The 13,018-nt window shown below is 47.7% G+C and overlaps 1 protein-coding gene across 4 annotated transcripts; it reads right to left on the reverse strand.

Annotated features, from left to right (window-relative positions):
- Positions 1-341: 341 nt before the first annotated feature.
- Positions 342-13,012, reverse strand: FKBP1B (FKBP prolyl isomerase 1B). 4 transcript variants are annotated; one of them, XM_047782549.1, is made up of 5 exons: positions 12,972-13,003; positions 12,116-12,199; positions 7,522-7,569; positions 2,497-2,609; positions 342-951 (listed from the first exon to the last, which is right to left on the reverse strand). In XM_047782549.1, exons 4-5 carry the CDS (start codon positions 2,605-2,607, stop codon positions 823-825), a joined length of 240 nt encoding a protein of 79 aa, XP_047638505.1. In that variant the 5' UTR covers positions 2,608-2,609; positions 7,522-7,569; positions 12,116-12,199; positions 12,972-13,003; the 3' UTR covers positions 342-822. The 4 variants fall into 4 exon arrangements, with proteins under 4 accessions (XP_047638505.1, XP_047638504.1, XP_047638503.1 ...); XM_047782548.1 differs by lacking the exon at positions 12,116-12,199 and having other exon boundaries at positions 12,972-13,012; XM_047782547.1 differs by lacking the exons at positions 12,116-12,199; positions 12,972-13,003 and adding an exon at positions 11,337-11,677 and having other exon boundaries at positions 342-996.
- Positions 13,013-13,018: the final 6 nt, after the last annotated feature.

The following is a 13,018-nucleotide window of genomic DNA, read 5'->3' on the forward strand; positions in this document are numbered from 1 at the left end:
TCTGTTAGCAAGATGTGTCCTAAGGTAACTGCTTCCTTGCTTTACACCATTTCGGCTTATAAAGGTTGCATAGGAATGTGCCATTTTCTACTTTTGGATAGTGAGGGAAGCCTGCATTGTATTTATTATCACTCTCTTGGCTACTTCTTTCCACTCTTTTTCCCATGGCCCTTAAACACTTCCTGGAGTTCCCGCTGTGGTGCAGCAGGTTAAGGATCTGGCATTGTCTCTACAGCAAATTTGATCCCTACCCCAGGAACTTCCATATGCCTTGGGTGCAGCCATAAAAGAGCAAATAAATAAGTACAGCACTCTCTACCTTCAAAAAGGATAGACAGGAATTTGACAAGCACAGAGCTTTTATTTTACATATCGTTTCCAAAGAGGACATTGTTTAAGTCAGCAGAATTTCCAAGAAAGAAAGTGACAGCAAAGGTAACTGGCTCAAGTCCCTCTGTGTACATCATGTACATCTCATGTCTGAGCACCTTGTGTGTCTGGCTTAAGTAAAGGTAAGGCAGTGTAGATTGTGCGGACACAAAATCTGTTCTGTGATCAGGAATGGCTACTACATGCATCACGCAAAATGCACAACCTGAAACATTTCAATCTGCAACCAAAGTTTCCTCAAGCAAAGATGCACGTGAACAATGACAGAACACATACAGAGCAACTTGGGCAGAGAGAATGGATAATGCCGTGGGGCCGTGAGGTTAGCGCACTGATCAAGAGCCCCAAGCAGGAGGAGCCGTCCCAGTGGCAGAGCAGGCTAAGGAGGGTGAGCAGCAGCCATCTCCAGCCACCTTGCGTTCCTTCCTGCCTTCACTCTAAGTTGAGCAGCTCCACGTCAAAGATGAGGGTGGCATTGGGAGGGATGACACCAGGGTGGCCCGTGGCTCCATACGCCACATCAGGGGTGCAGGTCAGCTTCGCCCTCTGCCCCAAGCTCATCTAGCAGGGATGGGGGCAGATGGGGAGAGGAGAAAGAGGACCCAGCTTGATTTAAAAGAAAAAAGTAAGATAACTATGGCATTTTCCCAAACCATCTTCATGGTAACTGCAGATCTGAGAAGAGTTGTTTTTTGGTTTTTGTTTTTTCTTTTTGGCCACCATGCAGCATATGGAGTTGCCAGCCCAGGGATCAGATCCGATCCACAGTTACGACCTACACTGCAGCTGGGGCAATGCCAGATCTTTTGACCCACTGCACTGTGCGGGGGATTGAACCTGTCCTGGTGCTGCAGAGACACCACCAATCCCATTGCGCCACAGTGGGAACTCCTGAGATGAGTTTTATATGTGGCATATCTGAAGGGATGCTAAGAGTTGTGACAAATGTAGGTTCTGCCTCAGACTAGCAGAGAATTGACTATAGGATAATAACTTCCACAAAGTAGTCTCAAATTCATTCATCCAACAAGCATTCCTGGTTATTCAAATAACGTACGGCCCAAATACTTCGGTTTGTTCAAAATTTTTCCTCACCTTCCAAAGAAGCTTAAAGAGGGTGTACAAAGAGTCCACTTGGGAGTTCCCGTCACGGCACAGCAGAAATGAATCTGACTAGGATCCATGAGGATGCAGGTTTGATCCCTGGCCTTGCTCAGTGGGTTAAGGATCCAGCATTGCCATGAGCTGTGGTGTAGGTCGAAGATACAGCTTGGATCTTGCGTTGCTGTGGCTATGGTGTAGGCCAGCAGCTGTAGTTCCAATTGGACCCCTCGCCTGGGAACCTCCATATGCTGTGGGGGTGGCCCTAAAAAGCAAAAAAAGAGTACATAGTCAAGTAGGTGACAGGAGCAGTTCATTAGCAAGATCTAGAGATTAGAGGCCACAGCAAGAAGCATCATATGACTTTAAAGAGTATGAACCAGGGCTCATCATAGCAGTCCTCAAAAACCTGTCTGTCATTAGTGGGACAATTGGTGAAATCAATAATCAATTTTTAAATTTTTAATAACTGACTCAAAAATTTGACTAGATTGATTAATAGTATTATATCAATGTGAATGTCCTGGTTTAGATCATTGTACTCTGGTTACGTAAAATTTTAACACTTAGAGAAGCTGGGTAAAGGGTATATGGAAACTCTACTATATCTGTGGTATTTCTGCAAGTCTGAAATTGTCCTTTTTTTTTAACTTAAAAAAACTACCTAATCAACTATAATAAAAAAAAAATTAAAAATAAATAAATAAAAGTCCCTTGGCCCACCTCACCCTAACTCTTCTGCTGCCTCAGTCCTGAACAGCTGGTAGCTCACAGGCTTGCTCAGAACTAAGGGAGGTGTGCTTGGAATGAGAACCCTTGGTGACACAAAAGAGTCATGCTGGCACTGAAAGGGGTAGGGACACAAAGCCAGGACTGAAACTAGGTGACATGGCCATGCCCTGGCAGTGGAGGCAGAGCAGTGGTGGTCTGTGATAGGGTGAGGGCAGACGGCAGAGCCCAGGCCCCAGCTCCTCAAATCCCCCTTAAGAAGGATCCTCATCCTACCTGGGCTGCACCCTCTTCAAAACCTTTGATGACTTCCTGTTTGCCGATTCTGAACTTGAAAGGTTTGTTTCTGTCTCTGGAGGAATCAAATTTCTTCCCATTTTGGAGCATTCCTGTGAAAGCAAGGATAGGGTGGGCAAGAGCTGTGGTCATGAGTTAACTCCCAATTCGAGTTCAAAATGTCCAAAATGGAATGCCCTTTCTGCACAAACCTCCTGGTCTTCTAGTCCTCCCCATTCATCCCATTGACCAAGCAAGAAACTCAAACATTTGCACATACCGCCTATCACCAAATCCTATGTCATCTTTGGAGTCCAGCTATTTTCTATTCCTACCACTCTTTGGCCTCATCAAGGCTCCGTCATGTCTCACCTGTGTACAGGATCCAACTAATCTTTTTGCTCGGTTCTTCCATTCCATTCTCCAAACTGCACCCAGAATGATTTTTTAAAAACATATATCTGATCATATTACTCCCTTGTTTAAAATGCTTCAGGAGTTCCCGTCGTGGCACAGCAGAAACGAATCTGACTAGGAACCATGAGGTTGCGTGTTTGATCCCTGGCCTCAATCAGTGGGTTAAGGATCCGACATTGTTGTGAGCTGTTGTAGGTCGCAGATGCAGCTTGGATCCCCCGTTGCTGTGGCTATGGTGTAGCCTGGAAGCTGTAGCTCCAATTGGACCCCTAGCCTGGGAACCTCCATTTGCCATGGGTGTGGCCCTAACAAGCAAAAAATAAAAATAAAATGCTTCAGTAACTTCCCCACCCAACCCTACCCCTGTGGCAGAATCTGTCTGGCCTAATAACCTTTCTCTGCCTTCCCCCACCTTCCCTTCCCTGCCCTATTCAGGTCATACCCTTCTCAAATACTTGTGCACATTACAACTTTTTTTCATGTAGTTTCCTCCGTTTTCCCAGGCATTTACACCTCAGGATGAGCCGTAACCTGGTTTTTCCAGAGTTCCCCTGACATGTAAAACCCAAATACCATATCCTTTACTGGAGCGAACAGTGTAAAGTGCTCCAGCCAGTCAGTGGTGGCCTCCAGACCCCATAAAAAAGGCTGTATGAATCTAGAACCCAGAAATTATCTTCAGCAGTTTGGAGCATCCTTCAGCCTCCAGCGGCAGATAGCTTGTCATTTCTGATGTACATGTGTTATCTCAGTCCAGCTGCCTAAGACTCAAGAGCAATTTTTCTATTTTCGTAATTATTGGTGACGCAAGCTCAAAGATCAGACCTTCTGTAAATGATGCTATTCTGTGACTTCTTCTTTGGCCCCTGGACCACAACAGAAGGCAATTTGGGACCAGAGAAAGATCTAGCTTATACATTCAGAGACGATTCTGACTTCACTCTGGCACTAACTCATTGTGTGAAGTTAGGCAAATCACTTCTTTCCTGGCCTCCGATTTGCCAAGTTTAACATGAGAATTCTGGGCTTGGTTAGTGTCTGAGCATCTGTGATTCTAATTCCTAATTCGTACAACTTAAATGTATATAGGAGATATTTTTATTTACCTACTTTCTGGGCAGAATAAATTGAGCTCTTGCCCTGGGTACTAAATCTGGCAAAGGAGAAAACCCTATGGCGCAGAGATACACACAGATGGATACTTCTATATCAAACACAGGAGATCAAGTACAAACTCAGGCATACATACTGGTTGCTAAGATATTCAGAGATGTGCTTGCATGCTCACATGTGCTTACGCACAAGCACTCAAAAGAAAAAGCCCAATGGCCAAACAGATGCTAAGGAAATGTTTAGGTACACAGATATAATACATTCACACAGACACACATATAGATAATACCCACAAACATACTCATGTAGTCACACACTCCATTAACGATTGACTTTCGCTGGAGTTCCCATTGTGGTTCAGCAACAACAAATCTGACTAGCATCCATGAGGTCGCAGGTTTGATCTCTGGCCCCACTCATTGGGTTAAGGATCCAGCATTGCCGTGAGTTGTGGTGTAGGTCACAGATGTAGCTCAGATCTGGCACTGCTGTGGCTATCATATAGGCTGGCAGCTGTAGCTCTGATTTGACCCCTAGCCTGAGGAAGCTCCATATGCCCCATGTGCAGCCTAAAAAAGACAAAAAAAAAAAAAAAGATTGACCCATTCCCTAATTTATTCAGGTTTCATTTGACAATCTACTTCAAACTATAAACAGTTATCTACTACTGCCGGTTCAGCCATAACCTGCAGTCCAGAAACAGACCCACAGATATATGGTGACCTGATTTGACAAAGGTGCTACTGAAATGCAATGGAGAAAGGATGATTTTTATTATTAATGTTGCTGGATCAACTGTATATACAAATGGGGAAAAAAATGAACCTTGACCCCCTATCTCTCCCGCACATAAGAATCAATTCCAGGTAAATCACACACCTAAATATGAAAGATAAAATAATAAAGTTATAAAATCATAAACAGAAGAATGTCTTTATCACCTAGGGACAGACAAAGATTCCTGAACTGAACACAAAAGTACTAAATATAAAAGACTTTAAGAGTTCCCTGGTGGTGCAGAAGGTTAAAGATCCAGTGTTGTCATTGCTGTGGTGCAGGTTCGATCCCTGGCTCGGGAACTTAAGCATGCCACCAGCAGGGGCAAAAAAAGAAAAAAGAAAGAAAAGATTGTAAGACAATTTAAATTAAGAACTTTTGTTCAAAAGATGCCAATAAGAGCAAAATGGCAAGCCATAGCATGGGAGATGTTTGGCATAAATATAACCAACATAAGACTCATCCAGAATACATAATGAAGTACAAATCAATAAGAAAAAGACAGCTAACCTATTTTTCTTTAAGTGGGGGCATAGTAAAGAGAATATCCAAATATCCAGGAAGCACATGAAACTTCACTGATCATCAGGGCAGTGCAAGTCAAAACCACGATGGATGCCCTGGGCACTGCCCCCCAGCCCCAGAGTGGGCCAAAAACAAAACAAAAACCAGATATTACCAAGTATTGATGAGAATGTAGACTAACCGGAACTCATATATTGCTAGTGACAGTGAAAACTAACACAACTACTTTGGAAAGCTGTTTGGTAAGATCTGCTAAATCTAAGTATAGGTATAACCGTAAGCCCCAGCAATTCCACTTCTGGGTATCTAGCCAACCAGGATGTGTACATATACATACCGAGGCATCTACAAGATGGCTCAAAGCAACACAATTCATAATAGCTACAAATTAACAACAACCTGGGACTTCCCTGGTGGCCTAGTGGTTAAGGACTCAGCATTGTCACTGCTGTGGCTCAGGTTACTGCTGTGGCTTGGGTTCAGTTCCTGGCCTGGGAACTCTTGCATGCTGGGGGCATGGCCAAAAACACTGACCACAACCCAAATGTTCAACTATAGAAAGTATAATTGCAGTATATTCATAAAATGACCTGTACAGGGATTTAAAAAACAGCACACTACTCTGGATTAATCTCACGGACATAAAACGTGAAATAAGTGACATAATGAGTGAAATGAGCCAAACACAAGAGTACATACTCTATGGTTTCATTTACATGAAGTTAAAAAACAGGCAAAACCAAGTTACAATGCTGGTTATCTTTGGGGAAGTGCAATGACTGGGGCAGGCATGAGGGAGACTCCTGGGGCTGTGGGAAATGTTTGTTGATCTGGGGAGTGGCTACATAAGTGTGATCACTTTTGAAAAACTTCATTGAGCTGTATATCTCAGAGCTATGTTCGCTAATGTATTTGTATTTAATAAAAAAGTTTCCCCAAAAGTACCACACAGGGTTTGATGAGGCAGCCCCTCCCCAGACCAGAACCGCTCATGGCTGATGTTAGTGTTTAATGCACATTGCGTCCTGTCTGTATGTATTGTGAAAAGTCTTTGCAAAAGGATGTTGTGGTTTCAGTAACTTGATAAGTCCTGGTCTGTCTGCAACATGTAGAACAGATAAATCAATTACACAGGTCAGAGGCCCGAGAAGCCTCATGGTAATGAGGCCACATCACCGGGAGATAAAACACAGCTCCAGTCCACTGACGTCAGTGACTGGCAACACAGCTGTTGAGAAATACCCACACCGTCTCCTAGAATTAACCTGGCACTTCACACTGGTCCAGAGAACTGCTAAAAATCGCCCCATCTGACTGTGTCCTAGGAATTAAACTGGCCTTGCTGTCTGCTAAGTGGCTGTCACCAAATTTGCCACTTTGGGAAGCAGGTCACAAGGGAGAGCACTTACCCCACCGCCCCAGAACAAACATCTGCTCATGATCTCCCTGCCAGTAGTCCTCAGGAACTCCATTCTAGTATGTTCCTCAGAGCACATGGCCTTTAATCCTCATCATCCAAGAGGGCTCAGCAGAGATGTGGGGCCCTTGTCCATTTCCACAGCACCCTGAGACAAGCACTGCCATCACCTGCCCCTCACACTGCTTCTGAGCCTCCAGAGACTTGTCTGCCCTTCCCCGCCCCACCCCAGCCCCAATGAAGGTAGGAGGGATGCTCTTTTTCATTCTTGTGCCCCTAGTGCCCAGCACAGCATCTTGTACACAGTAGGTGCTCAATAACAGCTGAATTGAGTAGTCTATTTCTAAAAAAAGAAGGGAAATTCTAAGGAAGCCAATCTCCTCTTGTCTAATAGCACTATAGGATGAGAAAAGGGAGTCTACAGGGAGGGTCAGGGCTCTCAGAGCTGGAAGAGGAATTTCCAAGTATCAGACAGAACTAGGAGGGGCAGGATTCCACCCTGCCTGCAACAGATGGAAGGGGAATGGAGATGGCTGGCTCAGTCAGGGGCTGGCATGCAATGACCCCCGCTCGAATAAGAGAGGAGGGGTTCATCTTGCAAGCCCCCTTTCTCATGCCCTCAAGGCTGGCTAGAGGAGTGGGAGTTAGCTGGTCGGAGGGAGACTCGGCTGCTTGGGCTTTGGGCCTGATCCAGGGGAGCAGATACCTCTGCAGAGGGGAGACCTACTACCTGGGGAGGGGCAGGTCTGGATGAGGGCAGAGGGAGCGAGGCCTACCTGTGTAGTGCACCACACACGTCTGGCCCTTCTTGGGGAATGTCCTTCCTGCAAAGAGACATGAGGGAGATGAATGAACAGTGCATTGGAAGAAAGTTGCCTGGGACATTTCAGGTGTGACCAAGAGCTCTGGCTCACATTCCCCTCCATACCAGAGAGATGCCCATGGCTCCAGTTCTGGCTCTTTGCTTCGTATTAGTCACTTCACCAGATTAGTTACTTTATCTCTCTGATTTTGAAACTTTATTCCCATGGATTCCTCAACTCTACTCTCTCCTGGTTCTTTTCCTTCCTGTGATTACTCTTTTTACTTTCCTTCACCCATTCCACAAACATTTCTGACAGCCTACTTTCTGCTAGGCCTGGGTTAGATTCCAGGGACAGAGAGCAATCTATGAACTCAGGATAAAGTTAGGGCAACAGACACATAAATAATAGATTACAATGAAGGGTGATACCTATGCTCAAGGATGAACAAACACAATCATTCACAAATATTTACTGAACACCTACTATGTGCAAGGCCTGGGCCTGATCTTGGGCTACACCAGTGAATCACACAGACAAGATCCCTACTCTTTTGAAACTTACATTCTAGGAGTTCCCATTGTGGCTCAGTGGTTAATGAATCCCACTAGGAACCATGAGGTTTTGGGTTCGATCCCTGGCCTTGCTCAGTGGGTTGGGGATCTGGCATTGCTGTGAGCTGTGGTGTGGGTCTCAGACGCGGCTTGGATCTGGCATTGCTGTGGCTCTGGTGTAGGCCGGCAGCTACAGCTCCTATTAGACCCCTAGCCTGGGAACCTCCATACGCTGCGGGAGCGGCCCTAGAAATGGCAAAAAGACAAAAAGACAAAAAAAAAAGACAACATTGATCATGATAAGTTCTCTAAAGAAAATAAACACAATGATGAATTAGAGAGAGATGCAGTGGGACAGGTCATCTTAGAAGGGGTGGTCTAGGACAGCTTCTCAGAGATGACATGTAAGCTGAAACTTGAAGAATGAGAAATACACTGGGAAAAGCAAGGCTGGAAGAGGGAGCAGGATGTGCACAAACTGTGAGGCCAGAAAGGACCAGCACATTTGCAAAATAGAAAGGAGCCTAGATGACTGGAAAGAAGAGAAGGAGGTGGAGACAAGTGGAAAAGAGCTGGATCATACAGGGCCTTGCAGAGCTGCACTGAATTCTAAGTGCTACAGGAAGCCACTGGAGGGTTTTAAGCAAGAGAATGACATAATCTGAATTAAGATTTTATAAGATCACTCTAGCTGCTGTGTGTAGGATGGACAGTTAGGCGCCTGTTGCAATAATCCAGACAGAAAATCAATGATGGCTTGAATTAACGTGGCTGGCAGCAGAGAAGAGTAAAATAGACTGGAGATATATTTTAGAATTGGAGCTGACAGGGCATGCTAATGGCGTGGAGATGGGGTGCATGATGAGGGAGGAGAAGAAAACAAGCACAATGCCTAGGGATTAGATTTGAGCGAATGGAAGGACGGAGGAGCTGATTCCTGAGATGGGAAGACTAAGGAGGAACAGATTTGTGCGGGTGGCAATCTTGAGATGTCTATTAGACATCTGAGTTTGTACTGCAAGGAGGCAGATGGGGAGTCTGCACTAGAGATAAAATTTGGGTAGAATTTAAAGCCATAGGGCTGGATAGCAAAAACTTGGGAGGGCTAATAGCTGAGCCAACATTTACATGGGGACCCAGAGGAGGGAGCAACTGTGAGTGTCAGGGAATGTATCAGAAAGGAGATAATGGTTAACTGGGTCTTAAAAGATGAGTAGTTTGCCAGAGGAAGGGAGATAATTTGGGAAGAGTTCAAAGGCCTTGGGTTGAACAGTAGTGGGAGCCTGTCTGGTTCCCTGCTACAAACCTAGGGCCCAGCACACAGTATATGCTCAATAAATATTTGCTGAATGACTAGTGTGTTTAACAACTTGCAGACAACTTGATAAAGCTAGAGGAAAGTCAGTGGTGGGGGGAGGGACTGATGGTAAGAGATGAGGCTGTAGCGTGGAAGGTAACAGGAGGCCATATGACTGTCTGCCTGGAGAAGGAGAAGGAAGGGTCATTAAAAATGTTATGCCCAGGGAGGGGCATGGTCAAAGATGCATTTTTAAACAATCCTCAGGCTGTGGTGAGGAAAATGGCAGGGTAGGCTGGGAGGCCAGGTGGAAGGCCAGGAGGTGAGACTGGAGATGAGACTAGTTTAGAGACTGCACAGAAATCTAGATGAGAGATGATGGTGGCCTGAACTAGGGCAGGGGTTAAGGAGATGGAGCCTTGAGATATTCAGCAGGAGAATTTAGCAGGATTGCTGTGGGCTTGACAAAGACCAGCATCCCCGGCATGGCAGCATAGCTGTTGAAATATTAATTGGTACCTTCTCCCTTCTAGGTTACAGCACGGTAGCTGGCCCTTGTGTGCTTCCTTGACTCAGGGGTTTAGAATGAGCTAAAAGCAGAAAGCCAAAGCTCCTCCAGGCTTTGCCTAAAAATCTGATCCTTTTCAAGAAAAAATCCCACCTGTCCCTCGCCAGGGAGGGAGGATAGGGAGAGAAAACTCTAAAGGTTTCTTGAGCCAGGGAAGGAGGAAGAGGTCTCCAGACTCGAGGTAGAACTCTATGGCAGTTCCCGGGGGGGGGGGGGGGGGGGGGGGGGGTGTGTTGGGGGTTGGGGTTGATAAGGCCTCAAGGAGATAAGCACAGAAAAAGAAGCCTGTAGCCCATTGGTGAACCAAGGATGTGGCTGGGACTTCTAGGGACCACTACTTTTCAATAAGGAAGGTGGCCTGGAACCGAGTTACCTCAACTTTTCTGGGGGTATAGGGGTGCCAGTAATGTCTGACGTGCAGTCTGTCAAATCCTGCTGCGGCAGCAGTCTGAATTACGGTTGCTTTAAAAAAAATAAATAGCTACTCCTTGCTCATCCAGACTCGATTACACAAGGGTGATGCCTGGAATGTCTGGCTTGGGAAAGTAAGTGGTGCCAATCCCGTGGCAGGAAAGAGAGAACAGAGAGGAGAGCCTGGGAGTGGGGAAGACAAGGAGCATGAGTTCGGCGTTGGACTTGCCGACTTTCAGGGATCCATGGGACATCCAGATAGAGGCTGAGCAGCAGCTGGATAAAGGGACTACCGTGAACTCAGACTGGAGGTCTGGGCTAGAGGCTTAAGTTTGGAGGCCATTGGGTTGCAGCCCATAATGAAAGCAATGTGAGTGAACAGGATGGCCAGAGAGGCTGAGTGGGGCAGAGAGGATAAAGCAAGATGCAGAAGCAGCGGAGAAAGTGCTCCTCCTTTCCAGACTGGCTCGACCCCCACAACGCCTCACCACCCAGATCCCAGGGACCGCCGGATCAGAGGCCCGGCGGCGGGGGCGTTAGAAGGGGGCTGCCCCAAGCAGAAGAGACCCCAAACATGTTCTTTCCCCTGTTTCCAGAGCTCACTCAGCAGGACAGGGAAGGCGGAGCTAAAACCCGGCCCTGGGAAATCAGCAGTAGCGGATAACCGAGCGGTTCCAGCCGCGCCAGGAGCAGCCTGAGGCCCTCGGGGCGGTGGCGGGCCGCAGACCCCAGCCTCCCAGCCGCAGCCTTCGTTCCTCTAGGTGAGCAGACGCAGAAGGGGATGGCGAAGGATGTCTGCTAGACCCCGAGCAATTCTGTCTGGGGTCTTCTCTCGCCGCCCCCATCCTAGGCCCGCTCCCCCTGTTCAGCACCCTCCGCGCCACCTCGGAATCTGCCCCCCGCCCGCCGGGCTCCGCCCCGAGACCCCTCCTCCTCCCCCGGCTCCGCCACCCGGTACCGTCTCCCGGGGAGATGGTCTCGATCTCCACGCCCATCGCGGTCCCACTGGCCCCGCCTCCGAGGGTCCCTGCCGTTGCCCCGACCCCGGCTCGGCTCCGGCCCTGGCCCGCTGGCGCTCCGGCTCGCCTCCCCGCCGCCACTGCAGAGTCGGAGGAGGTGCGGCTGGAGTCGGGACCTGCGCGGGGAGGGGCCACCGGGAAGGGGGCGGCGGGGCGGAGCGGCGCGGAAAGGTGGGGTCGACCAGGGCGGGGCCCCGGGGAAGGGACCCTGACGCGGCTGCTCGGCAGCTTGACCAGGCTAATGTGCTTTAACCCACTGACTGGGGAGAATGTCGAAGGAAGCAAGCAGATACTAGCACATCCACCCACCCATCCATCCATCCACCCATCCAACTATCTATCCATCTATCCATTTATGCATCCATCTGTTTAACACATGTTTATCTAGCACCTACTCTGTGTCAAGCTCCGGGAGTCAACCCGGTCTCATAGACTGGAGGGGGAGGGGAAAGGTTGGCAACAAACCAACATTTTAATTAGACATGTTCACTGCCGTAGAATTCAGAACGTTATGGAAGGACCAGAGAGGATGGTCCCATCTAGGCTGTAGGGACAAGCTGGGGGCTGGGGACTGGGGGTCGGGGGGAGAAGAAACCAATCATTACTGACCTTTCCCCACCCACCCTAAACCCCCATTCTCCATCTCGAATAATTCTGACCCACGCATAGGTGGGTTCCCACCTTTCAAGACCGAGAACTGTGCCCTGGGGATACCAACTGAATTAAGACAGAATCGCTTCCTTGAAGAATTGAATCTGTGACAGATGGAGACACACACAGTTACAGCGTGGAGTGATTCGTGCTGTGGGATGAATGAATGAATGATGAGTAAGTTGTACCTTGAGCTCCTCCTCCACGCTGGGCCCTTCACCTCCACCCATAGGAGATCCAGGAATGCGGAAATATTATTTTTTGGAGGAGGTAACATTTGCTTGACAAATGTATCGGACTTTAAATTTTCTCCCCCCCCCCCATTCTTCTCTGCACTGTTGCAGAAATTAACATGACAGCGACAAGTGGCGCTGGAAGATAAACAGGAGGAGAAAAGCCTGAGCAAATCAGATGTGGGCCCTAGAGGTGTTGTTCTTCCACATATCCCCTCCCCCAACTCTCCCAGATGGTTAGGGCAGAGACGTCAGGTTATCAGCATCCCTGAAGGAGGACTGCCAGTGTTGTTCAAGAAACATGATGGTCAACTGTACTGTGAGAGTCAGGATCTGAATTTCCAAAGTGTGGCCCAGAATCTCCCAGGGAATCTCCTTGAGCTGTGGCCATGGGCAGGCACTTTTGCGGTTAGTGTAGAAACAGGGGTTTGTAATTGGGACAGGTCCACGAAGCGGCTTCAGTTAAATGCCACTATTTGGTGTGTGGACGAGAACACTTGCTCTGAGGAGATTTTATCATATTTTAAAGAGGTCCTCAACTCCTTCTCAACCCCCTTCCTCCACCCCCCCCAAAAAAAGGTTAAAAAACCGTGTTGACTGTAGAGCGCCCAGACGCCTTCTTAGACTAAAAGACCCGATGGGAAAATGAGGGAAAGCGCTAAACCTCTCACGGAATTGTGGCAGGCTTACCGTCGGTGGTCTTCACAGTGAATACAACTCCCAGAAGTCCGTGCGGC

This window comes from Phacochoerus africanus, chromosome 5 (assembly GCF_016906955.1).
Source record: "Phacochoerus africanus isolate WHEZ1 chromosome 5, ROS_Pafr_v1, whole genome shotgun sequence".
In the NCBI taxonomy this organism is placed as follows: Eukaryota; Metazoa; Chordata; class Mammalia; order Artiodactyla; family Suidae; genus Phacochoerus; species Phacochoerus africanus.

Coding starts and splice junctions, on each gene's coding strand:
- FKBP1B (XM_047782546.1), bottom strand. CDS start 11,373: ATGGGCGTGGAGATCGAGACCATCTCCCCGGGAGACG. Junction 2,610..7,521: donor GTGTGTGGTGCACTACACAG/GTAGGCCTCGCT, acceptor TTGCTTTCACAG/GAATGCTCCAAAATGGGAAG. Junction 952..2,496: donor TTGAAGAGGGTGCAGCCCAG/GTAGGATGAGGA, acceptor CATCCCTGCTAG/ATGAGCTTGGGGCAGAGGGC.